Source organism: Rhodnius prolixus, unplaced genomic scaffold (assembly GCF_049639745.1).
Source record: "Rhodnius prolixus isolate KJV_2025 unplaced genomic scaffold, Rpr scaffold_9, whole genome shotgun sequence".
NCBI classification, from domain to species: Eukaryota; Metazoa; Arthropoda; class Insecta; order Hemiptera; family Reduviidae; genus Rhodnius; species Rhodnius prolixus.
The window spans coordinates 27,259,656-27,286,149 of record NW_027411604.1 but is presented as its reverse complement, the minus strand read 5'-3'; the positions used below and the strand labels follow the sequence as shown (position 1 = coordinate 27,286,149).

Below are 26,494 nucleotides of genomic sequence, written 5' to 3'. Positions count from 1 at the left end.
AAAGAACAACTAAAAAGTCAATAGGAATTTCTTAATCTATTATAGGAATTAAATTAGTGCTATTTACTAAGAAAAATGAAAGGCACCCTGGGAACACCGGTGACGTAGCATGTCCATTTATAGAAAATTCGCCATTAATGCAATAAAAAACTAGGTGTAAAACATAGTCGCAATGTTTTCGTACAGAAATGACTACATTACTTACTAAATATGAGTACATGACTTACGATAATCTACTGAAAAACCAATCTTTTAAACTCTAGCAACAAAGAAAGAAAACAGACTAATGTCACTATCAGAGAACATCAGCTATTTCTAACTATTGTGAGAGAAATTTACTCCCAAATACGAGGTCAATTCAAAAAGTATCACGAATTTTGAATTTCCGCGGGTTACGTATATTCCATTTACGATTTTTGTGTGACGTTATCTTGGTACTCATGTCTCTGACTTATGCCGACAAGTTCGGCCAATTTGAATGATCAGTTAATTTTTGACAGCTGCTTTGCTTGCACGTTTTTTGGCTCGTCTTTGATTTTTGCCTATTCCAAAAAATGGATCAATGAATCTGTATCAAATTTTGTGTGAAAAACAAAAATTAAGTGCGCGGACGCATTCCGAATGTTGACTGTGGCATATGGTGAAGCTACCTTGGACCGAAGCAACGTTTATCGGTGGTTCTCAGAGGGCCGAGAAGATGTGTGAACGACGAAGAGCGTGCCGGTCGCTCGAGCACGTCAACAACAGACGAAAACATTGAAGAAGTGATGAAAATAGTATTGGCCAATACTCGAATCACCGTTAGAGAAGTTGCTGAGAACTTAAACATATCGATTGGCTCGTGCCATTCAATTTTTACCAATGATTTGGGCATGAGACGGGGCGCCGTGAAATTCGTACCAAAATTGCTCAATTTCGACGCGAATTTTCGGGCCAAAAGCAACACACTAATGATGCAGCAGCCGCCGTATTCTCCAGATCCAGGCCCCCTGTGACTTTTTCTTGTACCAGAAACTGAAGAGGCCCCATGAAAGGACGACGCTACGCTACGATTGAGGAGATAAAGACGGCCTCGAAGGAGGTGCTAAACAAGATCACAAATAATGATTTTTTGAAGTGCTTCGAGGATTGGAAAAAACGTTGGCACAAGTGTATATAATATCTGATGGGGATTACTTTGAAGGTGACAAAATAGATATTCATGAATAAATAAATAATTTTTGAAAAAACACAAAATTCGCGATACTTTTTGAACAGACCTCGTATATCGCCAAACACCCACTATTTCAATGCGAATAAAACTATATACTCTCCATCACAAAGTACTTGCATAGAAGAAATAATAAGGCCAGTTTTACCCATAATTCATGCTAATTTCTCTTTTCCATTCCAATAAAGTCATTATCAAGTCACCTTTTTTACGCTCAAATCAATTTCACTTGCCAGTCTCCATTACTCATCATTCCAAAATCACAGCCACGATTCCGAACTTGTTCAAATGCATATCATCGTTATTATTTTTCTAATTCTAGCTCAGTGTAGGCAATTATTGAAAATATAATTGACGTTAGTTAATAATCAATCGGTGTTTATCAACATTAATTACACATTTAATTACTCATTCTCTGGCATTATTATCATCATCTTCAAAGTTACAGTAAGATAAAGTTTGCTTCTGCCGGAAAAATGACTTTTTTAATGAATACAAATGAAAAGTGTAATAATTAAATGAAAAAAGGATCAGCTACCGGCCGAACGAGAATAAGAGAGTTATCCTTGAATTAGGTCGAGCACTCTGGTTATTTCATTTTAATAAAAAAGATGGAATATTTCCCCACAAGATTCTTTTATAGATATAAAAATATAAACGCCCAGATTTCGCTTGTAAGTTCTTTCATTAAAACTGTCCAGTAGGACAGTTGTATAAATAAGGGTTGATCGTCAAAAAGTGGACGAAAAAGCGTAACGTTGAAAAACACCCAACTTTGACAATTTTTTTCTCTTTTTCTATAAAAGATAAAATTCCCAAATATTCTTTATAATATAGGGCAAATCCTCCTTTATAATTGTAATTTTCTCCCAACAACTCAGATCTGACAGATTTTGAGAAAAAAAGTTGCTGAAAATGAGCAAAAACGGCATTTTTATTCAAAAATTGGTCTTGTTCTTGTTCTTCTTGTTATTATTACCTTTTTTTGTAAACAAAGTAGCGCCTGAACGCGCGAACCGATTTTCATGAATGAGGTATCGTTCGATTCGGAATTTTATGTAGATGTGCCTTTGGGGGGGGGGGGGTCTCGATGCTATACATCGAATAGGAGAGGAGTTAGCCCCATTTATTGTAAGGCCCTCTCCAAAAATTATTATTACTAATAACTCTCTAAAAATCTTGGCCCGATTTTGAACAAAATTTGGCAGGATGAAAGGGGTTAGAGCTCCCCTACGTAACATTAAAGCGACATTCTGCTCTTACATCTGATAAGGGGAAGTATGGCAATCGTTTCAAATTATAGACGCGTGAACCGATTTTCATGAACGATGATGTGTCATTCGAATCGAAATTTGGTATTTAATCATTTATTTAGTTACAATCAACGCATTTTGCGTTATGAGCAACAATGATAACAATAAATAACATACACATATCAAAGTGGAGAAGTTACCCAGCGGTAACACTCTAAAAACATTCTAAATTCTACTGACTCTCTTCATCAGAGAGGAGATCGCGAGGCCACACTGTCTTTTAAGACGTCTAGAAGTGTTTGACTGGAAATGTTCTTGAAGATAGATGTTGTACAAGTGGATTGTGATGTGATTGAATGTTAAGATGGAATTTTCTGTATCGTGTTTTCAGCCACTTGTGTTGCACGAAAGGAATGTTCAAGTCTGTGTGAATGGTTTGATTGGCGACGTACAAAGGAGCGTTTACTACAGAGCGAAGAATTTTAGACTGCAAGAACTGGATCCCCTTGTAGATTTGAACGTTTGGTTGAACCCCACAGTTCGAGAAATTTGGTATAAATTTACATTTTAGAAATTTCAAAGCTGTGCCTCTTATGGGGGGGGGGGGAGTTTGCCCCACGCAAGTAAGGCCCTTTCTAAAAATATTATTACCAATATTTCTATAACGCTTAGTCTGATTTTGATGAAATTTAGCACGAAGAAATGGTTAATGCTCCTCTACATGACTATAAAGTGCCATCATGCTCTTAGATCTACTAAGAGGAAGTATTACAATCGTTGAAATTATCAACGAGTGAACCGATTTACTTCAATGAATTGTCATTCGATTCAAAATCTTTGCCTCTGCCTTTTTGCGGAGAAGTACTTATATTTGCGCTTTATTCTTAACTAAATATTTAAAATTTAAGGAAACCCTATTGAGTGTTAAACTTTTGGAATCCTTAAAACTATGAAAAGTTTAGCTGCAATTATCTCCTAAACTATTTCATCCGTAGAGTTTACGTATATTTTACTCGCTAATATGGAATGATAGTGTCTATAATAGATCAAAATTTCATTATGATCCGATGAATGTAGTGCGAGATATTGAGAGCTAAATTTAACTAACAAGTATTTTATTTACTATTGAAATTCAATACTGAGAGAAAAAAAATTATTTTAAATTTTGCACAAATCCTGAACCTACAAAAAAAAAAAAAGTTACAAATTACAGATACAAAAACTAGTTTTAGATCAATATAAAATATAAATTATAACGTTAAAATACGTTTTGTAGACTGTGGTATAAAGTCAAAACGGAGAATTTAGCCCAAGGTCTGCAGAAAATAGTGTCACTTGGTCATTTAGTAGCAAATTGGTTATTTAAACTATCAACGAGGACATTCATCTCTTCGGCTAGAATTTCGTTGCTATGTTTTTTACTTGGCAGATAAAGGTGTCTTCATTTTATTTAAATTATCCTGCATTATGAATTTAAGTAAATATGCGTACACTTCGTGTATTTTTTTAACAGTGAAAATGGTGGATGAAATACAAGAAATTGTTGGTTGGATCTTACATCTTTTTTTCAGAGAAATATCTGGAGTATCCTGTAGAATGGCTAACTTTCCTGTATCATTGAACATTACTGAACGTTCAGTGGTCTATTGGTGAAGTGACCGTTAAACTACCTACTGAAATCAGCGCCGCATTAATTTTTTTTAATTAAAAAGTGAAATCTACAGTGGTAAAATAAAAAGTTGTAATCTTTGCATAAAGATTGCGTGGCTATCAATTTTAAAATTTTTGTTATCTTGGTACCATAATGAACGACGTCAATGTATAAAACTTTATTTGTCGAATTTTTTCTTTAAATAGTATTTATTTTAAAATGTGAATAAGGTTGAATATTATGAAATTACAAAATTCGTAGGCCTTGGACACACAGAAAGCGGTCTGTCGTGGCGTCTGCGATATGGGGACGTCACACAGGAGACGATTCTTTAGTCAGAGCGGTCCAGTTTGGTAGCTTTCTTCTTGAGAAGTAGTAGTAGAGCTCGGACGAAGAACAACTCTTTCTGCTATTAGCTTTGCAAAGCAAAAAGAAGTCAAGACGAAGTTGGGTGCATGAAATCAATAAGAAGAGAGAACAATTAGGGGAATACCAGCGCTTATGTATCGAACTGGAGTCACATGAAGATAGGATCTAGTATTTTCGTATGCCGCGAGAATGAAATGAAAAATGAGTAATAAAGTTTCTTAACATTGGAATCTTTATTTGGTACTTACTAGGTGGCAAGGCGATCACGTTGAAATCAGTAATGTTGTAGTACTACCAGATCGCTTGCCGTCGCGACAAAGACTAGCCCGCGGCGGTAGATAGCGTTCTGTTTGACAGAGATGATGCAACATTGTGTAATACAACTAGACCGCCTCGGTCGGAGATTGCAGACCGCCGCGACAGACCGCTTTCTGTGTGCCCAAAGCCTAAGTTTTAAACGGTTTATTAGCTAACCAGAGAATTCCTCTAAGTTGATGAAGTTTTACAAAATAAGTCTCTGACTTTATTTTCAACAGTGGAGTTACAGGCGGTATAATTATAGATGCTTTTTTTTTTATCGCTACATGAAGGACGGAGCCAAAACTTGTAATCTCACGATAAAAACTATGGAGGGTGCCCGAGTGTTTGGAATTTATCAGTGGTGTATTGAGTTAGCCTATGCACCGTAAGTACGAGGGTCGTTTGAAAAGTCCGTGCAAAAATAAAAACTACTTAATTTTTTGGGGTAAACCTTTTTTTATTTTTCAACATAGTCTCCTTTTAGGCTTATACACTTCGACCAACGCTGCTCTAGTTTGTTGATCCCTTCCGAATAATAGGATTTGTCCAAGTCTGAAAAATAGCCATTCTTTTCTGCAATCACCTCCTCGTTTGAATAAAATCTTTTTCCCGCCAGCCATTTCTTCATATTGGGGAACAAATAGTAGTCCGAGGGAGCCAAGTCTGGAGAAGAGGGGGTATGTGAAACGAGTTGGAACCCTATTTCCATTAATTTTGCGACCACAACTGCTGAGGTGTGAGCTGATACGTTGTCGTGATGGAAAAGGACTTTTTTGCGGGCCAATCGTGGGCGTTTTTCTTGCAGCTCGGTTTTCAAACGGTCCAATAACGATGAATAATATGCACCTGTAATAGTTTTACCCTTTTCCAGACAGTCGATGAGGATTATTCCTTGCGAATCCCAAAAGAGAGTCGCCATAATCTTTCCGGCCGAAGGAACGGTCTTCGCCTTTTTTGGCGCAGATTCCCCCTTGGTAACCCATTGTTTAGATTGTTCTTTGGTCTCAGGAGTGTAGTGATGTATCCATGTTTCATCCACAGTGACGAAACGACGCTTAAAGTCCTGCGGATTCTTCTGGAACAGCTGCAAACCGTCCTTGCAACACTTCACACGATTTCGTTTTTGGTCAAGCGTGAGCAATCGTGGCACCCATCTTGCGGATAGCTTTGTCATGTCCAAATGTTGATGCAAAATATTATGTACCCGTTCATTCGAGATGCCCACAGCACTAGCAATCTCACGCACCTTCACTCTTCTGTCATCCATCACCATATCATGGATTTTATCAATGATTTCTGGAGTAGTAACCTCAACAGGGCGTCCAGAACGTTCAGCGTCACTTGTGCCCATATGGCCACTCCGAAAATTTTGAAACCACTTATAAACTGTTCTAATCGAAGGTGCAGAGTCACCATAATGTTTATCAAGCTTCTCTTTAGTCTCCTCAGGCGTTTTGCCTTTCATAAAGTAGTGTTTAATGAACACACGAAATTCTTTTTCGTCCATTTTTGAAAATCACTCGACTTTCTCGATTCAAACGAATGCCAAACACAAAGAAATAGACCGATCTGGCTGAATCTTGGTGTGTGTTCTTCCAAGAAATGCTACTAACTAAACATAACCTCGATACGCGCCACTGGTGCTATCTCTCTGACTTTGCACGGACTTTTCCAACGACCCTCGTATATCAATCAGAAGACAGAGTACCATACACTTTATTTACAATAATTTGTATACGAAAAAGGTTTTCTTCAGTTTAGTGCCGGGGTTTTTTAAATGCTGACTAAAAAAGGAAAAAGAAAAGTCGTTACCTTCTCACAAAATTTCCGACAATTTTCAAAAGAATGTTACCATGGAATTGCCTAATGTTGATTACCACATTTCAGAAACAAAAGAACGATAACAAGCACAGGTAAAAGCCAATGAATGACTCATCACCAAAAAAATGGAGAAGTCTAATGTCATCTGCCATTAAAGGTGTTTGCTGGGAAGCAAGCAGAAGATAAAAGATATTCTGAATATCTTGTAAAGAGTAAAAATAATTGCTGGCGTATATTTCGCAAGTCTTCCGGGTCATCTAGGTTAAAAAGAATCGTAAGAAGTAGCGTGGAATAAGACCAAAAAATGAAATAATAACAATCAGCCAATGGCCAGAAAGGTGTTCTGGGAAAAGAGAGAAAGAGGTATTCGAAGTACAAATTGCGGAAATTGCCCCTCCATTTCCCCAAAATTGGCATTCACTGACTCCATGTATAATCCTTAAAATATAAGAATTAGCTGAAAAATTTAAAAATGAATAAAATAGAAAATAAAATGAAGAGTAGCAGCATTCACCCCATTCAATATGAATTGCACTTAGGCATGGTTAGGCTTACCATAATTACGAAGAGCCAAACCGGGACACAGAGGAGGAAGAGGCTCATTTTCGTTTTGCTTTTCGCTTAATTTGTGTTTTTCATATTTGAAATGAAATCAAAATTATTAAGAACTGAAAACATATTAATAAATAGCCGCGGGGGAACGATCGGCCGGGGTGTTGGTGTTGTTCAAGTTTGACCGGGACGCCGGGACAGGGATCTCAAACCGGGACGTATGGTGAGCCTAGACATGGTAAACTCATTGAGAGATTTCTTGGGAGATACGCCATAGTCTTCCAGGCCGAGGTTTTTGCTATTAAAATATGTGCTGAAGAAAACCTGCGGATGGAACCTAGAAATAGGGGGATTCGTATCTTTTTGGACAGCCAGGCTGCACTCTTCAGAATGACCTCTTCCCTGGTTTGGCAATGTAGAAAGGCCCTGGAACTACTGGCGCGGCACAACAAAGTTCGGCTAGAATGGGTGCCGGGTCCATGTGGAGATTGAAGGGAATGAGAAAGCTGATCATCTGGCCAGGAATGGATCTAACATTCCTTTCATCGGAGCCTGTCCTGGGAATCATCAGGGGGTTCGGTTCGTGCGGCTCTCAGAGATTAGATCTGGAGGGAGCACGAAAAGAACTGGGTGATGTGTCGTGGGGGTTAAACACAGCAATGACTATGATGCCTAGGCTGTATAAGCAAAGAGCCAAAGAGTTTGGGTAGAAATCAGATTACTCTGATTACAGGCCTATTCACGGGACACGGAAGGTTCAGGAAGCATCTGCGCTAAGTGGGGTTTATCAGCTCGGAGCCGTTGTGCAGATTATGTCAGGAAGAGGAGGAAACGGCCTCTCACCTGTGGTTCGATTGCGCTATGAAATCTTTGGAACGTTGAGACTAAAGGAGTACAGAAAGTACTAGTAGGGAAAGTCCTCAACCTCTTTAGTAGGGGAGGTTTCGGCTATTAAGATCCAAAGGGGAAGGCACTATAAGCCTTTTGTGGCTGCGGTGCCATGGGGGTCCCGTCTCATCTAATATTCTATTCTATTCCAGGCATGGTATCTATTTACTAGAAAAACTGAGCAACCAAATGCATGGAGCTAAAAAGCGACTGCATAGAAAAATAACTGCACTTAATGGAACTTGCTGGAGCCGATTTCAAAGAAATTTTAAATGAAAACTTGCACAAAATAATTTCACAATGTTTCCGCATCCAACTGTGGTACATTATCATCAGATTTCTGAGGATTCGTATAAATTTTATAAAGAAAAACCCACACAATAAATAATACTTAAAAAAAAAAAAAAAAAACTCGATGCAGCTTACTATAATGCAGCTTAAAAGATGAGGAACCTCGCCCAGTCCGGGATATTATAAAACCACGTCTCCGAGAATTACGGTACCTTATTCCAATAAAAACCAACCTAGTTACAATCTTGGAGAAGGGTACAGCCAAATCGGATTAAATCTTAATATTGAACAAATTTAGTACTGTTTTTTACAATTTCCCTCTATATTAAAAGGATATATATAAAATTTATTAGTAGAACCGCACATAGATGATACAGTAAATTCCTAAATGCAGACTTCTACATTCTCTATCTAGTCAATATTGTCTTCCATCTTTGGTGCGGCCATTACTCTCTGATAAGTCATAACCTTTTCGGATTACTTCCTTTTCTAGCTTATTAAAGTTTTATTTAAGGAACAATAATTAAGCTGTCTAAGCGTGTAGGTTAGACATTAAACTATAAACCACTGACAATGCCAAGCATTTATTGTTTTCCCAATTTTAGCACCAATGCTCTAAAATTTTCACGACTATTTGGACAATACTAAGGCATTACTATTTTCTGTATTAGGGTAAAGTGCCCAAATTTCGTCGCCCCCTTAAGTATATTAAATTTTATTGTAAAATAAAAAATAATAACTTCGACAAAGGGATTAGCTATGAGGTTAGCATACTGGACTCCCACGCGGAGGTCCCGGGTTCGAATCCAGCAGCTGACCCTTAGATTTTCTCTTCCTAGGAGCTTCTTACAGCTCACTGTCCGGTGATGGACAGTGTTGTCTGTAACGAGAGAACACTGTCCGGAGGCCGGCAGTGCACTGGAAAAAGCTCCGTGCGCTAATAACCTCAGATGTTGATGCGCCAAAAAAAAAATAAAATAAAATAAAAACTAATAACTTCGACAAAATTTCTGTTGTTACCTTGGAGATTCAGTTATTGATTTTTGCAATAATATTGTTAAAAAAATTCATACAAGAAACGCAAAAAATATAATTTAAAAAAAGTACACTTTTAGTTGTTTAAAAAAAGTGATCTTGATTTCGTCCCCTCGGCCACAAGTAAGAAAAACAAAATATTGGGTAATAAAGAATATTGTGTTTTTTATAATACTATATATTGATACACAAATCTCAAATAAGATGAAAAGTCAAAACTCTGAACAAATTTTGTTTGTTCGTGAAAAAAACTGGCCTGTCTTTTGTTTGAGAAATAGCCGAACTCATTTTCAACCCGCTTTTTGATTTGTTGCAGAAAAAAGGTGAGGCAAATTGTTCTTCTTAGCTAACTGAAACGCCATACGAGGCAAGTCTCAAGACAGTTAACCCGTAGAAGTTACTAATCTCAGGCAATATTCTGCAAGCATTTGCTCGATGACTTTGGGCAGAACTGACCGTTTCGTTGAAGAATTTCAAAATAAAGACAGTATGTGACATGCCCTAAGCAACATCAATATTTTATCGAACCTTTAAAAGACTGGAATACGTTTTGAAACACTACCAAATATAACAACTTATTATGACTAAAAATATAACCCTTCAAAACTCGGCTGGACATGAACCCGTACCCCGAGTTGACGTTTCCAAACGATTACTGCTGCCTCAATCTAGCTTTCTTAAAATTGCCATTAGTGTGCAATACTTGGCGATTGTTTTAAATAGGGGAACGAAATTAGGCGCAGGGACGAAATTTGGGCACCCTACTAATCGCTAATACACGATAACTACAGTTCCTCAAATAAGAAATAAGAAATAAATTATACATTAACAATAAGAGTAAAATACTTGGAAATAAATAATCCAGAAATACGTTATTTAATACTTACTGTTTAACCAAGTAAAGACCACATTATAGCAGGTTTAAAGGTTATTCTAAGAAAAGCTCTGACGTTTATCTTGACTTTCCGCCATAACTAGAGGTCAAATGTGTACACGTACCTTACCTCATAAATGTGTTTATATCCATTACGAGGGTCGTTTGAAAAGTCCGTGCAAAAATAAAAACTACTTAATTTTTTCGGGTAAACCTTTTTTATTTTTCAACATAGTCTCCTTTTAGGCTTATACACTTCGTCCAACGCTGCTCTAGTTTGTTGATCCCTTCCGAATAATAGGATTTGTCCAAGTCTGTAAAATAGTCATTCGTTTCTGCAATCACCTCCTCAATTGAATAAAATCTTTTTCCCGCCAGCCATTTCTTCATATTGGGGAACAAATAATAGTCCGAGGAAGCCAAGTCTGGAGAATAGGGGGGGATGTGAAACGAGTTGGAACCCTATTTCCATTAATTTTGCGACCACAACTGCTGAGGTGTGAGCTGTTGCGTTGTCGTGATGGAAAAGGACTTTTTTGTGGGCCAATCGTGGGCGTTTTTCTTGCAGCTCGGTTTTCAAACGGTCCAATAACGATGAATAATATGCACCTGTAATAGTTTTACCCTTTTCCAGATTATTCCTTGCGAATCCCAAAAGACAGTCGCCATAATCTTTCCGGCCGAAGGAACGGTCTTCGCCTTTTTTGGCGCAGATTCCCCCTTCGTAACCCATTGTTTAGATTGTTCTTTGGTCTCAGGAGTGTAGTGATGTATCCATGTTTCGTCCACAGTGACGAAACGACGCTTAAAGTTCTGCGGATTCTTCTGGAACAGCTGCTAACCGTCCTTGCAACACTTCACACGATTTCGTTTTTGGTCAAGCGTGAGCAATCGCGGCACCCATCTTGCGGATAGCTTCGTCATGTCCAAATGTTGATGCAAAATATTATGTACCCGTTCATTCGAGATGCCCACAGCACTAGCAATCTCACGCACCTTCACTCTTCTGTCATCCATCACCATATCATGGATTTTATCAATGATTTCTGGAGTAGTAACCTCAACAGGGCGTCCAGAACGTTCAGCGTCACTTGAGCCACTCCGAAAATTTTGAAACCACTTATAAACTGTTCTAATCGAAGGTGCAGAGTCACCATAATGTTTATCAAGTTTCTCTTTAGTCTCCTGAGGCGTTTTGCCTTTCATAAAGTAGTGTTTAATCAACACACGAAATTCTTTTTCGTCCATTTTTTGAAAATCACTTGACTTCCTCGATTCAAACGAATGCCAAACACAAAGAAATAGACCGATCTGGCTGAAACTTGGTGTGTGTTCTTCCAAGAGATGCTACTAACTAAACATAACCTCGATACGCGCCAGTAGTGCTATCTCTCTGACTTTGCACGGACTTTTCAAACGACCCTCGTATTATTTATTTAATCTGAATAAAGTTAACTTTAATCAATTTTTTATCAACTATAGCAATAAGTATGATTTAATTTTGCTGTAAATTAGTAGTAAGAGGCTGTGATTCTTACTGCACTTTTCTTCTAATTGCACTTTAAAACACAAGCCACCAACCGGACAGTATCAACGACGCAATGACGCTGTTACAAACAGGAAGGAAGGTAACCATATAGAAGGTAATTTCTGCACACAAATATTTACATTCAGATATCTCATAACAAAAATAAATAAACTTTTTTTTTTACTTCATTAAACGAATTACAAAGAAAGATTAAACATTACTAAGCACCCTAATTTGATTTAACAATTAACCATTAAATTGTTAACGATGAGAACTTATTCAATTTCACCACTTAGTCAAAAAGCATTAATAAAAACAAAAGCGGAAGATTTACCCACATAAACATCCTGTCGACAACGATATAAAAACTAAATAAAAGAAGTTAATAATAATAACAATAATAAGGCGAAGAGTTATTGTTGCCAGTAAATGGGCTATGAAATCGGGAGAGATTATTTTATAAAGCGATGGTTTTATTTCTCTAGCACAAACAATAAGAAAACCTTGAAAGGTTAGTTCACAGAACTCTTCTTAGAACACTAAGGGGTTGTACTAAACCATGGTTTTAAGTGCTAAAAGTAAATCTAAGAAAACATGAAACCTACATTTTGTACACACTTACACTGGACAATAACATAATAGTGGGTAACAGTTTCATAACCTTACTAAAAGAATTCTCTCATTCGCTAAAGGGCCTTAATTGTAACTTATTGCTTAAACATTTAATTTTCAATTATCGATAGAAAAAGATGTAATCGAATTTTATTGAAATTAATTTTCAATCGACGCTTACAAAGTTTATAAAGTGAACATGAACTTGAACTCCTTTGTAACAGATACATTGTATCTCTATACAAATAAGGATGATAAGAATAATAAAATAACACATATCACGAAATACAATCATTTTTACGAAGTGGTACAATTCAGCATGATGTACTTCCAAGTGGTACGCGAGCCAAAAAAAGGTTGGGAAACGCTGGTATAGATAGATGCAGTCCTTAGTACTATTATTTACAACATTTTTCTAGCGATATTTTTTTAGATTACTTACTTCTGAAAATAGAGAGATTCTCTTAGGGCATGCCTCTAAGGTAATATTACTATTTACTGTACTATCTTACCACTAGCATAACGTTATTAAAGATCAAATGTGGGGGTGGAATAACGGCTGACCGGAAAGGCTACACTAGAACAGGTTTTTCCCCCCCACATTTGAGATTTCCTTGCATTTTAAGGCCTTGGGCACACAGAAAGCGGTCTGTTGCGGCGGTCTGCGATCTCCGACCTAGGCGGTTTAGTTGTATTACACAATGTTGCACCTACTCTGTCAAACAGAACGCGGGCTAGTCTTTGTCGTGACGACAAGCGATCTGTTATTATAAAATTATAGATTTTAACGTGACATCCTTGTCACCTAGTAAAGATTCCAATGTTAAGAAACTTTATTACTCATCTTTTAATCCATTCTCGCGACATACGAAAATACTAGAAGATCCTATCTTCATGTGACTCCAGTTCGATACATAAGCGCTGGTATTCCCCTAATTGTTCTCTCTTCTTATTGATTTCATGCACCCAACTTCGTCTTGACTTCTTTTTGCTTTGCTAAAGCTAATAGCAGAAGGAGGCTGCTCTTCGTCCGAGCTCACACTCAATATACAGGGGTGATCCATTTAAAACGCACCAATCGCTAATAACTTTTTAGGAAAGCTGAATTTCGAAAAAAACTCTCGAGATAAACTATATGTTTTTTTAGGGTCTAGTTTTAAAATTTTCCAACCCCGATGCTGTATCTTTATTTTTGGCGGAGTTACGGCCAAAAACCTGATTGGGGTTTCATAAAGACTACTGGTTATGTTTTAAAATCTTCAATTATTATTATTTTTTTACTTTGCGTCACCAATAAAATTTTTTGCAGTCAGAGGACCTCCCAAAACGTGTATTTCTGGTGGGAAATTAATATTGAAAACCGTTCACGAATAGATAAAATTGTAACTTTGATCTTAAATATCTCAACAAATATTAGGGATATCAAAATAGAATTAACGTAATTTTTAACAGTTTTTTATGTAGTTTTCATAATCATTGTAAAAACCAGTGGTCTTTATGAAACCTCAATCAGGATTTTAGCCGTAACTCCGCCAAAATTAAAGATACAGCAACGGGGGGTGGAAAATTTTAAAACTAGACCCAAAAAAAGATATAGTTTACTTCGTGGGTTTTTTCGAAATTCCGCTTTCCTAGAAAGTTATTAGCGATTGGTGCGTTTTAAATGGATCACCCTGTATAAAAATTAGAACAAAGAACAAGAAAACGCACTACTACTTCTCAAGAAGAAAGCTACCAAACTGAACCGCTCTAATAAAGATATCGCGTCCTGTGTGTCGTCCCCATATCGCAGACCGCTTTCTGTGTGCCCAAGCCTTTACTTCCAAACATTTCTCCTGGATAATTCGATCAAAAGGGGTGATAATTCTATATTAGTTGATAGTTCTGTGAAAAGGCTTGGTTAGAGTCCTTGTTAAGTGATTAGAATTAAATATGATTCAAATTGAACCAAGAATTATGCCAATTTCAGTCATAAATTTTAAATTTTTGCCAAGCTTTCGGTCCTAAGGACTAAATCAAATTCACGACTGAAGGAAGAGAGGAAGATATACTCATATATACTAACCGGAAACAGCTGTTAATAAACTTAAAAGGTGGAAAAGGTATTTAAAGAAAAATATCTCCGGTTGAGCTTGTGACGGAACGGAAGTAGAATTGCAAAACAGGACGTACTATATTGCCCCTCCCTGCAGTCACAATACCTGAGCGAGAAATATTCTTTTATCATGATCAAGAAGACTTAAATCAACAGCTTTGCAGACATCGAGCTAATAATAGTCAAGTAAATAGTACATATTAATAGCGGACATTACCTGAGTTATCTAATAAATATGAGCCTCGCCTAGCAAATTACGCCACCAAACATTGTATATATGGTTTGCCAATAACGTTCACTTATGGTCAACTAACCTAGTTCTAAATTTACTAGAAGTACATAGATTTTATGCAATTTATAATACTCTAGCAACTTATTATTATCTATGATTGACCTAATTAACAACAAATTTTTTGTTTCTTTCAAAAAATATGTGTGTTTAAGATCACAGATCTGGGGGGGTGCGAACTAATACTTTTAAGATTATACTTTCAAACATTAAAATGGCTGAATGCCAATGACATGGCAGAAAACTTTGTAGCGGAAATCAACAGTTTAATCGACTAATATTCTGGGTAATTTAAATGTTTTGGGCTTCTGGCTTTGAGATTTCCGGTCTTAGATTAGATTTATTTAGAGTGGAGTGTAGCTGATTTGGTTAGGGATACATTGTATTGCTTGGCTGATCAATAATACGAGGGGCACTATTTATATTTTGAGCCTAATAAAAAAAAAACAGTAATTTGTCATTGAAAATGACTTTATTGTTTTTCAAAATATTCTCCTTTATGATCTGTACACTTCTGCATGCGTTCGAACCACTTGTCAAAGCATTTTTTCCATTCCGCTTGAGACACCTCCAAAACATGGTTTTTGAATGCATCAACGGCTTCTTCTGCCGACGAATATCGTTGTCTACGTAATTTATTCTTGACGTTCGGAAACAAAAAGAAGTCATTTGGTGCCAAATCAGGACTGTACGGCGGATGACCCATTAATTAGATTTTTTTTGAGTGTTCAAATAGTCGGTTGTTAGACGAGATGTGTGACAGCTGGCATTGTCTTGATGAAGAACGATCCGACGGCGCTAGTTTCTTTTCCTTATTTCATCGAAGACTTTCGGCAAACAAATGGTTGTGTACCATTCAGAATTGACCGATCTACGTTCCTCTAAAGGCACTGTTGCCACATGACTAGTTTTTCCGAAAAATCAGGCGACCATTTGGTGGAACTAATGCCTAAGGTTGCCTCAATCTCACAGTACGAGGGTCGTTTGAAAAGTCCGTGCAAAAATAAAAACTACTTAATTTTTTGGGGTAAACCTTTTTTATTTTTCAACATAGTCTCCTTTTAGGCTTATACACTTCGTCCAACGCTGCTCTAGTTTGTTGATCCCTTCCGAATAATAGGATTTGTCCAAGTCTGTAAAATAGCCATTCGTTTCTGCAATCACCTCCTCGTTTGAATAAAATCTTCTTCCCGCCAGCCATTTCTTCATATTGGGGAACAAATAGTAGTCCGACGGAGCCAAGTCTGGAGAATAGGGGGGATGTGAAACGAGTTGGAACTTTATTTCCATTAATTTTGCGACCACAACTGCTGAGGTGTGAGTTGGTGCGTTGTCGTGATGGAAAAGGACTTTTTTGTGGGCCAATCGTGAGCGTTTTTCTTGCAGCTCGGTTTTCAAACGGTCCAATAACGATGAATAATATGCACCTGTAATAGTTTTACCCTTTTCCAGATTATTCCTTGCGAATCCCAAAAGACAGTCGCCATAATCTTTCCGGCCGAAGGAACGGTCTTCGCCTTTTTTGACTCTGATTCCGCCTTGGTAACCCATTGTTTAGATTGTTCTTTGGTCTCAGGAGTGTAGTGATGTATCCATGTTTCACCTACAGTGACGAAACGACGCTTAAAGTCCTGCGGATTCTTCTGGAACAGCTGCTAACCGTCCTTGCAACACTTCACACGATTTCGTTTTTGGTCAAGCATGAGCAATCGCGGCACCCATCTTGCGGATAGCTTTGTCATGTTCAAATGTTGATGCAAAATATTATGTACCCGTTCATTCGAGATGCCCACAGCACTAGCAATCTCACGCACCTTCACTCTTCTGTCATCCATCACCATATCATGGATTTTATCAATGATTTCTGGAGTAGTAACCTCAACAGGGCGTCCAGAACGTTCAGCGTCACTTGAGCCACTCCGAAAATTTTGAAACCACTTATAAACTGTTCTAATCGAAGGTGCAGATTCACCATAATGTTTATCAAGCTTCTCTTTAGTCTCCTGAGGCGTTTTGCCTTTCATAAAGTAGTGTTTAATCAACACACGAAATTCTTTTTCGTCCATTTTTTGAAAATCACTCGACTTCCTCGATTCAAACGAATGCCAAACACAAAGAAATAGACCGATCTGGCTGAAACTTGGTGTGTGTTCTTCCAAGAGATGCTACCAACTAAACATAACCTCGATACGCGCCAGTGGTGCTATCTCTCTGACTTTGCACGGACTTTTCAAACGACCCTCGTATGTCACATGACGATCTTGCATGATTAGTTTTTGCACAGCATCAATGTTTTCTGACACAACAACTGATTTTGGACGACCTTCATGACTTTCGTCGGTGAGCGAACGACGACCACGATTGAATTCGTTATACCAGCGTTTCACAGTGGCAAAGGATGGGGCTTTATCGCCAAAAGTGGAAGTAAATTGATCTATGCACTCCTGTCTTGATAATCCACGTCGAAAGTCGTAATAAATCATTGCACGAAGATTTTCACGAGTTAATTCCATTTTTTCGCTGAGACACAATTTTCAAGTGACTGTAAACAACACAAATCGCGCTCAAATAACAAAACGTTCTGAAGAAGGTTATGGTCAAAAATGTCAAACTTTCAAGTGGAAACGTCAGATAGCACCTGACAACACTCAGTGTTGCCAAGGCTCAAAATATATAAGTAGTGCCCCTCGTACACTAAGTTCTTGTATATAAAATTACAGAGGAATCACTTAACAACTGACAGCAACTCTAAAAGCTCTAACTTAGGAAACTCAAAATAGAAAGACTGTACAATTTGAATATCTTCTCTTATAGTTGAGTAAAACAAAAATACAAACAAATTAATAAAGAATAGATAAGATAAAAAGAAATCCCAAGAAACGAGTTCACAAAACGTAGGCGAGATTATTCAAGCTGGTCTCAGAGATGTGGCAATCCTAAACTATTATGACCTTCACTACAATTCACTGACTCCTATATAATAATATATCCAAAATGGCTAACTTTACTAAATTATTGGTCACGAAGAAATCACAGTAATTCCTTTGATAAAAACTATTATTATTTTTTCTCCCATTCATTAGATTTTTCCCCAAATTTGCCGTTGACATTCTACTTTGCATAATATTTTAATTTATTAAAATAAAATTTTGTAAAAAAAATAATGTTCTTTTAGTCAGCTGTTACTCTGTTCAAATGAATATCTTTTAATTTGGGATAAATATGGGAGCGTAAATCACCTCTACCCCAGGTACTGACTACTTAAGTAGCATTCTCTGTGAATAATGCTCCAAAATTCGAGTTACAACATTTCTATAATTAAGCAATTAGTATACGAAGTTTAATGCATATTGTGAAGACGTTTTTCAAGTAAATACCAAAAAATAATGAAATACCAATATCCAGTAAATGAAACTTTCTTCTTAATTAGTATTGTCTGTAACGAGAGAAAACAATCTCAGGCGGCCGGCAGCGCACTGAACAAAGATCTAGGGATCTAATGAGTTCAAATGGTTGACTCGCCTTCAATTTAAAAACGTAATAATAATAATAGTAATTAAAATAATAAAGGGAAGGAATTAGCTATGCGGTTAGCGTATTGGATTCCCAAGCGCAGGTCCCGGGTTCGAATCCAGCTCCTGACCCTTAGATTTTCTCTGCCTAGGGGCTTCTTACAGCTCACTGTCTGGTGATGGACAGTGTTGTCTGTAACGAGAGAACACTGTCCGGAGGCCGGCAGTGCACTGGAAAAAGCTGCGGGCGCCAAAAACCTTAGATGTTGACGCGCCTTAAATCATTAAAATAATAATAATAGTAATAATAATACTCTACATCAGGGAAGGGATTAGCTATGCAGTTAGCATACTGGACTCCCACGCGGAGGTCCCGGGTTCGAATCCAGCTGCTGACCCTTAGATTTTCTCTTCCTAGGAGCTTCTTACAGCTCACTGTCCGGTGATGGACAGTGTTGTCTGTAACGAGAGAACACTGTCCGGAGGCCGGCAGTGCACTGGAAAAAGCTCCGGGCGCTAATAACCTCAGCTGTTGATGCGCAAAAAAAAAAAAAAAAAAAAAAAAAAAAAAAAAAAAAAAAAAAAATACTCTACATCCCAGATCAGTCTACAGCTCAGAAAACATATTTATATAGAGATTTGGAACATTTCCTAAAAGGGTAAAATGTCAACAACCTCTGTAGAAATGAAAAATTCAATTCTAACTTTCAAGAATAGAAATTTTTGCAATTATTTTTCAGAGGTAATTTTGAGATTTTTAATTAATCTGAACTTATTTCAATCGGGCAATCGTATATAATAATAAAATTTGCGGTTATTGAGCTCTCTTAATTGCTAAACATATATTTTGCATCAACATTTGGACATGACGAAGCTATCCGCAAGATGGGTGCCGCGTTTGCTCACGCTTGGCCAAAAACGAAATCGTGTGAAGTGTTGCAAGGACGGTTTGCAGCTGTTCCAGAAGAATCCGCAGGACTTTAAGCGTCGTTTCGTCACTGTGGATGAAACATGGATACATCACTACACTCCTGAGACCAAAGAACCATCTAAACAATGGGTTACCAAGGGGGAATCTGCGCCAAAAAAGGCGAAAAAGGCGAATCCTTCGGCCGGAAAGATTATGGCGACTGTCTTTTGGGATTCGCAAGGAATAATCCTCATCGACTATCTGGAAAAGGGTAAAACTATTACAGGTGCATATTATTCATGGTTATTGGACCGTTTGAAAACTGAGCCGCAAGAAAAACGCCCACGATTGGCCCACAAAAAAGTCCTTTTCCATCACGACAACGCACCAGCTCACACCTCAGCAGTTGTGGTCGCAAAATTAATGGAAATAGGGTTCCAACTCGTTTCACATCCCCCCTATTCTCCAGACTTGGCTCCCTCGGACTACTATTTGTTCCCCAATATGAAGAAATGGCTGGCGGGAAAAAGATTTTATTCAAACGAGGTGGTGATTTGCAGAAACGAATGGCTATTTTTCAGACTTGGACAAATCCTATTATTCAGAAGGGATCAACAAACTAGAGCAGCGTTGGTCGAAGTGTATAAGCCTAAAAGGAGACTATGTTGAAAAATAAAAAAGGTTTACCCCAAAAAATTAAGTAGTTTTTATTTTTGCACGGACTTTTCAAACGACCCTCGTATATACAAGAACATAGTTTACCTTTTTCAAATTTTGTCGTACTTGGTTACTTTCTTTAAGAATAGACTCACCCCGGTCTAAGCTGTTAAGAGGGTAATTTTTAATGGCTTCAACCAAAATAACTTAGAAATCATCTAAAGATATGAAAAGAAATCAATAAGAATGCATTGCACCGATAATGGGAAAGATGTATGCCGCATTTGGTGCACCAAACATGATGTGGTAACCATATGGTAGCCCTAGTTTGGCCGATTCTACCCCCAACCATCTGCTCTTACTGCTGAAGGAGGCTTTCCTTGCAATTTGCAATCACACATCGCTAAAGATACCTACCAGCTTTGGTAGATAATAAAAGTAGATATTACGTTTTTGATTAACAAAAATGGGAACATTTCCGTACGTGATTTTCAATAAAATGGACAAAAATGGAGGTGTTTTATTTTATTCAAATTATTGCACTGAACGCTCCCCAAGGTTCACTAGGAATATACACAGAGAACTCGACATTCAAGATGGCCAAACTAACAGACAAACTTCTTCATACACTGCCATCCACATCTCATTACCACCTTGACCGGGCCTACACCTTCAAGAAGACCAACATTGTATCAAAATCTTAGAACAATTGAACTCCACTTGGAATTTGTATCAATATGAATAAAGCTATTAGTGAGCTGGCCGAGATTTAATTTGTATAGAATAAAAGACAAAATTATTCTAATATTCTACTTACCAGATGTACTCCACGTTGAATCGCGCCACATTTGATGTTCGTTTAAATTCAAGATGCCTTTTGGCTCGTCTTTTGGCTCCTCAACCCCCCAAAGCTTTTTGGCGGACGGTGCAATCTGTAAATAAATAACCAAATTATTTATTAAAATTCAAAATTTTATTTTATAGATAATATTTAGGCTAATTTTGGTGGATATTAAACAGAATTACATTCAGGAGAAAAAAAAAAAAAAACAGTACGGTTTGGAGAATCAATGAATCACTACAGAAAGGCTCATAATGAGAACTGAAAATAAATATAAATACTTTAAATATAAATATGAATTTCAGTTGGCAAAATTTCAAATACATTCTACACTATAGCGATCAGTTATCTTCGTACATTTACACCTATAGAGACGATACTGTTCTCTCACTGCAGTTACTGTTCAAGTTTTAATTCTCAATTTTTATTAAAGTAAAGAGGTAACAAAATTATTCAAAATTAATTAAATTAATGACATCACCAACATGACGCCACAAAATCTGGAGTTATATTTACAACGTTTCATTTCGTTGTGACGTTTTAAAATAAAGATATTGTATGAAATGATTTTAAGTTCATGAAGTGTAAACGTAATCAAATCAGCAAACTAAAAAATGTCTCTCAAAAATAAGAAATTAAAACAAAAACAAAAAAATCTGGAATTAAAAATAGTTAATGCAAAATAAATACCGAGTTAGTTGAGTTTTAGCGTATAACCGGGTAATTAAAAAAGGATAACCTAAAAATGAAGTCAGGGTGATGCCAACACAGGAATAGCTTAAGTTTTTGTTAAATAAACAAAAAGGCAGTGGATTTGTGAGTGGTAAATAACCTTCTACACTGTTACTTATTTATTAATCAGCTGGTTTGCTTACTTCTTTTTTTGCTTTGTTTTATTTTTTGTAATTCATTACTTTAAATTAATATTTTAAAAAAAGTTTACTAACTTCAAATTCTAAATTTATAACTGAAAGAGAATTCGTATTTTTACAGAAAATTGTTTTTATTCTCGCAAGTAAAAAGTAACTTATGAATAGGTAAGCAACATTTTTAAAAAATTCTCACTATATTTGCTAACAATGAGAAAGAATAATAAAGGAAAAGATTCCCAATTATGCGGTCTATAAAATTGTCAAAGATGGTTATTTTTCAAAAATTACGCGTTTTCGTGCAGTTTTTGGTCAATCGACTACCGACTAGTTCAGTTTTGAGCGAACTATGTCCCAGTGAAAGGTTCCATCTGGCCCGTCACATATTTTATAAAAATAATTTTTATAAAATAACAATTACACTTCATTTATTTGTGAGCAGCAGCTTTTTCCAACAATGAAACTTAGAATAAAGCTGTGCTAGAAATAGATTCGACGAGTGAACAACCTCAGTTCACTCTTAAGAATAACTACGTCCCCAATTTGGACCAAATTATGGCGGAACTATTATCAAAACATTCACAGCTTTATAGATCGCACTAATTTAATTTTGATATTATAAAAATATCTTACTCACTTACTGCCATTTTTTTAAATAAAAATTATTATTTTAGCCCACCCATCAAAATTGTTCCTTTTAGTTTTTGGCCCGCTGCTAAAAACGTTTACCCATCGCTGGCTAGCTGATCCTACCAGATAGTTTTATTAAAAAAAAGTCCATTAGAAGTATAAGAACTCCATGAACAGGGAGCGATAATGAAACACGTTATTTAATGGAGAACATGGAGGCCGTAGAACGAAATGAGGCGGGATTGTTTCACAAGAATGTGATAAATGAGCCCAAATAATTCCCAATAGCCTCTTTCTATGTTAGGGCCACGTGGACAATGTGAAGGCTTTATATGGAATGTGTATTTCCATCTTCACAAAATACCCAAAAGAAGCGAACACACAACCAGCCGCGTGGCAAAGTTAATCCTAGGGTGGAGCCAGTAATACTAATCTGCGTAGAAAGAAATTTTTGTTAAATATTCCACGTTATATAACCAAATCAAATTTTGTTTCCTCATTTTAATGCGTAAAGTTAAAAAAAAAATGACAAAACCAGTTCTAGGCCAGATTCATTTAATTTTTTTTCTAATATTCAGGCTGATAGGAGTAATTTTTAAGCGTTTTAGGTGTTTGATTAAGAGCCGTTATTAACAAACTCTTGTTACAAAATAATGACGTAAAGTTGTTATTTCATCTTGGTAGCCTGTAGCCGAGATGAATCTTTCAATATTATATCAATAAATTTTCTCATAAACAAATGGTGACTGAAGACACAATTTTGGGGAGGGTGAATTTTTGGCAAACAGAAGTAAGATGTCAACAAAACTATCTCGATCTACAGGGAAAATACATTTAAAGTACTTGGGAACCAAAATATAAAAAGAAAAGTTAAGATCCTCTATTCTAATCGATAATTTCAATACAAAATACTTGTTTTATTGCACAAGTATGGGAAGCCAAGTTTTCACTCACTGGACTAAGGTTTTGTCCCAGAGGAGTGGGACAACTGGACCCCCCCCCCCCCCCAGCAATGAGGAAGAAACTAATCTCAAGTATGAAATATTAAATTTATCCTGCAAAAACTTTGCAAATAATTCAGAAGATATAAAAAAACTCAAAACTTGCGACGAAAAGGCTACCTTCCGCTCTGAAGGTTAGGTTAGGTTGCTGAATTTTGAATAATGGATTAACTTGAACTTCACAAGTTTAAAAAATTAAGGAACAAATTAAAAATTGCTAAGTTATGTATATATATTCACTTTATTTGCCATATTAACAACTAAAACAAATGTTGCACCAAGTTAAATTTGATGATACTGGTTAAATTCACATGAAAGTCGTGATAGAGCAACCACCCATTGGTGGAACTCTTTCTAAGTGGATTGCACTCATATCACTACGTCCCTAGGCCACTTCTGTTTTAATCGACGTGGGGGATTGTCTGGAAGGGGAATTATTGAACAAGAGGATTAGGATGAAGAGAGTTAGGAGGCTGTGAAAGTTGCGGTAGCGAGACTTTATTAGATGGGTGTTCAAAAGGGATGTGAAGGTCAGTGTGTATGGTAAGGTTAGAAATGTAGTATTGGAGCATTCAGGATTTTCCGTAGGATTTTAGACTGTAGTGTCTGCAGGCGTTTGGAGGGTTTAGTTGAGCCCCACACTTCTGCTCCGTATGTCCATATCGGTCTTAACAGTGTCTTGTAAATTGTCCCGTTTGTGATTCAAGTCGAGTTTGGATTTGCGGTGAAGTAGTCTTGTCGTTTCAGTCGAGTATATGGGGTTCCAGGTGAGTCTCTTGTCTCATGTACAGTCCTAAGTATCGTACTACGTCAGCTGGAGGAATCGTTACACCGTTCAGTTGAACTGGTGGACTCGCAGATTTTCGTAATATGAAAGTAATGTTCACTGATTTTTGTTCATTAATTTTTATTTTCCATTTTCGGAACCAGGTTTCGAGAAGCTTTAAGTGAGTTTGAATATTCTGACTGGCTTGCACCGGATCGGAGTGGGATGAAAGTATAGCAGTATCGTCGGCGAATGTTGAAACTATTGTATTTTGGGATAGAGGTAAATGAGCTGGAGTCCCTCAAGGAAGCGTTCTAGTTATATTATAAATCTTAATTCGAGGTGCCCGCACCTATTTTTCCAGGGCATCCGGACAGTGTTATCTCCGCGTTGGCAGCCTGCATTCGCTACCCACTCACCTAAATCCCTTACCTCAGGTTGATAAGTTGCTACTATTTTTTTTTTTGTCTTTGAGAAATTTTAAATAAATTTATTATCCTCTAGTTTACTGAAATATTTTCAAAAAATATTCGTAGTATCCCATGATATTTTGCAATATTTTCGTGATATTAAACAATCAAAGAAAGGTTACAGGACGAAAAATAATTTATTAAATTTATAATATCAAGTTATTTCGTTTTGCTAAAATGGCAGCTTCATAAATTAGGGCCAATTGCAGGAAACAGTGAATCAATCACTAGTAAACTATACTAATAATGGGGCCCAGTTATTTAGCGATTGCAACAAAATGGGATTTACAGAAACGTTCCACAAACTTTACAGCTGTGAAAATGTTACCCAGAATGCTTCAGTTAAAAATAAAAAATAAGAACGATAAAGCATTAACCTTCTAATATTTATATAAAAATAGCTGCAGTCTACGCATGCGTATAGCTTGTGCACTATAATTTGTTTTCAAAAAATAACTTTTCTATATTAAAAATAAAAATAATAATAATAATAATAATAAAGATGATGGTATAATAAAATAAGTGAGGTGTATGTAATAGATGCTGGTACATAGATTATGTATAGATGATAAGATGGGCGATGAGCACATAGACTGAAATCTAGAAAAAGTTAGGTAAAGGTTAAAATGATCTAAAAGTAGGAGAGTGTGACCTTGGCCTGAGGACAACGGCCGGGCAAACCAATGTGGCGGCTGGGCACCCGGCTACAGTGGGGTTCAATCACAGGCTGCTGCTGGCTGGCGCGCTCTCCTCTACGATTTGGCCATTCCTGGCACTTTGCATGCTCCTCCGAAGGCAATAATTTTCAAAATATGCATTTATTTCGATTCCTTAAATTTTTGCTAAACGTAAATTATATCGCTGATTATTTATGGACTGATTGGTAACCAAAGAGAGCGATGGTACAAGCAAGAAGGTTCACATTCAGTTTCCGGTAGGTCAGTTGTATAAGGGTTGATCGTCTAAAACTGCACGAAAAAGCGTAACGTTGAAAAACACCAAACTTTGACAATTTTTTTACTCTTATTCTATAAAAGATAAAATTCCCAAATTTTCTTTCAGCAGCTACTTGGTAAGTGATAAGCGAATTAATAAACAGCTCTTCGTTCAGCGTAAACCAACAAGAAAAAATTAAAAGTAAACAAATGTTGCTATTACGAGGTGTGGCTATTAAATAACGAAACTGATGGCTGCTACAGAAGAACTATGCATGCGCCAAATCCTAACGACCGACAGCTTTGCAGCGTAAAGCCTTCTCTTTTGATTGCAGCGTCTCACGTGCTTGTAGAGAAATCTATCTGACCGGAACCGTCGTTTGTGTAAGAGGTGTTAGTTTCGTTTTGCCCAAAACATGATACTACACATGTAGTAGAGCAATGAATTGTCGTGAAATTTCACATGAAATTTGGTGAAACCGCAACTAAAACTTATCTTTTATTAAAAGAAGTTTATGGCGATGAATATTAATCACGTGCACAAATTTCTGAGTGGTTCAAGCGTTTCCAAAATGGCCGAGAAAACTTCGGAGATGATGACCGCCCGGGTCGCCCTTCCACGTCCAAAACGGATGAAAATATCGATTATACTTAATCAACATTACTAACGTGAGGTGCTTGCTCAACTCCGTTAAAGAGTAAGGAAAAAAACTACCCGATTTGTGGAAGAACAAGTTATGGTTTCTCCATCAAGACAACGCGCTGGGCTCACACTGCATTGTCTGTCAAGGCGACGTTTCTAGCCAAGTACAACATCCCAGTTTTAGGCCATCCACCTTATTCGCCTGACCTGGCCCCATGTGACTTTTATCTCCCAAAGTTTAAATCTGCATTAAAAGGAACACGATTTCAGACCGTTGAAGCTGTGAAAGAAAAAGCGGCACTCGTCATGCAGGAGCTCACAGAGAAAGACTTTCAGCACTGTTTCGAACAATGGTAAATTCGCATGGAGCGTTGTAGGGATAGGGGAGGGGTGTATATTGAAGGTGATAATAACTAAATATGTGTAAATATAAAATGAAATGTTTTACAGCAATAATCTCGTTATTTGATAGTATGTTTGTTTACGCTGTAC

At 37.0% G+C, this 26,494-nt stretch overlaps 1 protein-coding gene across 23 annotated transcripts in view; it reads right to left on the bottom strand.

Annotated features, from left to right (window-relative positions):
* pum (pumilio) overlaps nt 1-26,494 on the bottom strand; it is a 685,135-nt gene that overhangs the window by 520,040 nt on the left and 138,601 nt on the right. For all 23 annotated transcript variants that reach the window (XM_074127672.1, XM_074127673.1, XM_074127676.1 and 20 more), the window contains one exon: nt 20,665-20,779. In XM_074127672.1, the coding sequence (XP_073983773.1) occupies nt 20,665-20,779 (115 nt within the window). The remainder of the gene's footprint in view (nt 1-20,664; nt 20,780-26,494) is intronic.